The sequence below is a fragment of the Austrofundulus limnaeus genome, unplaced genomic scaffold (assembly GCF_001266775.1).
Source record: "Austrofundulus limnaeus strain Quisiro unplaced genomic scaffold, Austrofundulus_limnaeus-1.0 Scaffold68, whole genome shotgun sequence".
Classification (NCBI taxonomy): domain Eukaryota; kingdom Metazoa; phylum Chordata; class Actinopteri; order Cyprinodontiformes; family Rivulidae; genus Austrofundulus; species Austrofundulus limnaeus.
Genome location: NW_013952470.1, coordinates 1,224,085 through 1,225,780, shown reverse-complemented (window position 1 = coordinate 1,225,780; position 1,696 = coordinate 1,224,085). Strand labels below are relative to the sequence as shown.

Below are 1,696 nucleotides of genomic sequence, written 5' to 3'. Positions count from 1 at the left end.
CGTATCGCCAAATTCTTGCCAATACACAGCCCTAGTGTAAGTGTTTATGGACTAACCTGTGGAGAAAGGGCAGATGCTGTAGGTGAAAGATGCTGTGAAACCACAGAGGGATGCTGGGTAGAGAGTCCAGCAGAGGAACTGCAGCAGGATGTTGCCCTCCAGGTTCAAATAAAGCCACTGGTGAGCTAAAAGTGATACAAGAGGACAAAATAATCCCCGCCGCTGTGGTTTTGTGAAATGTTAAGCGGTTGTGTTTGTGCCGTCACCTCTCAGCAGCTTTGCCACGATGAAGTCCGCGATGAAGCTCAGGACGGCTGTCAAAACACCCAGAGTAGCGTAGCCGTACCACTTCATCCCACACACTGATTCCAAACAACGCCTCAGCTTCAAAAGACAGTCTGTGAAGACAAAACCCCTCCAGTTAAAACAATAAACAGGTCCAAGTTAAATAACATAGCTGATGATCACATATTAGGATTTTTTTTTCTATGAATAGAAATGTTTCTAACATGTTGCAGTAAGAAATCAAAACTTTATTCTCATGTTGCACATCACTGACCTCTGATGACTCTTCGAGACCCTCTGCAGGGTTTCCATGGATTCAAAAGTAGTGTGGTATTATGAGTCGTCTCCGATTGATTTTCCTGCTCCAGAATATTCTTCTCTTCGTCGGTTCCTCTCCCAGGAGACTCATCAGAGTTCTTCATTTTGGCTTCGAGTACATTTAAATGTGGACAACTAAAAACCTCAGACAAGTTTAAAGAGAACGAGCGCGGATGAGAGGAATACTCACCTGCTGCTTGTTTCTGAGCTGCTCCATCCATTTGTGTACAGTACAGTAGCTGGTGAGTACAAACATGATGGTACGCAGTATATGTACTGGTGCGGTGTAGATAAGGTGTTACCTGGTTAGAGGCTGACCTCTGTTAGGGCATTAGCATAGAAATGATGAAGCTGTCACGCTTGAAAGCGTAGCTAATATTAACTCTGAGGAGGAACAGTGGTAGGTGCCCTTCATGAGTCCAAAATGTAAAAATGCAGTTTTATTAAAAAATATATACTTTTTTTAAATTCTACATTTTTATGGGGGGAAAAAAAAAGATTTGCATGCAGGGTAGAGAGTTTCACACCTTCTGCATTTTGGCTCAGGTTTTGGTAAATATTATGGGATTTGTGCAATTGAGATTATATTTAAATACATTTAAGACTAAATTATTTTCCATACTGTCAGAAGACACTGTTTTRTTTATGTAGTGGTTTTAGAGTTTTTTTCTCTTCTTCAGTCACAGTTTACACGGATCAATGAATCTTCATCTTCTCACTTGTCGGTTTCTGCCACCTCATCACTTTYTTCTTTTTGCCATCAAATCCTTTTTACTTGATAAATAAACAAAAGCTACATTAGGTTTGTCCTGGTAAAAAAATTTTTACCAGACTGATTAATTAATTATGTTAAACTTAGTTTTCTGGAATATGACGATGACCTTTTCCTTCTCTGGAAATATTTTCATTCATTCATGTGATGAATTATTAAAATATGTTGTATTTGTAAAATATGCATTATAGCTAATAGAAAAGGTGCATCATGGCTTTGCAGTTTCAAACTAAAATCTATCTATTTTATCAGATAGCATCCTTTTCTTGATTAAAATAATTAGATGATAGATAGATAGATAGATAGATAGATAGATAGATA

The 1,696-nt window shown here is 38.2% G+C and overlaps 1 protein-coding gene across 1 annotated transcript in view; it reads right to left on the bottom strand.

The window, feature by feature from the left end:
• The window catches only part of clcnk (chloride channel K), a 17,393-nt gene extending 16,615 nt beyond the window's left edge, over positions 1-778 (bottom strand). Inside the window, exons 1-3 of the mRNA XM_014010402.1 lie at positions 560-778; positions 267-398; positions 57-185 (exon numbers count right to left, since the gene is read on the bottom strand). Coding sequence (XP_013865856.1) covers positions 57-185; positions 267-398; positions 560-707 — 409 coding nt within the window. The 5' untranslated portion in view covers positions 708-778. The remainder of the gene's footprint in view (positions 1-56; positions 186-266; positions 399-559) is intronic.
• Between the last annotated feature and the right edge of the window lie 918 nt (positions 779-1,696).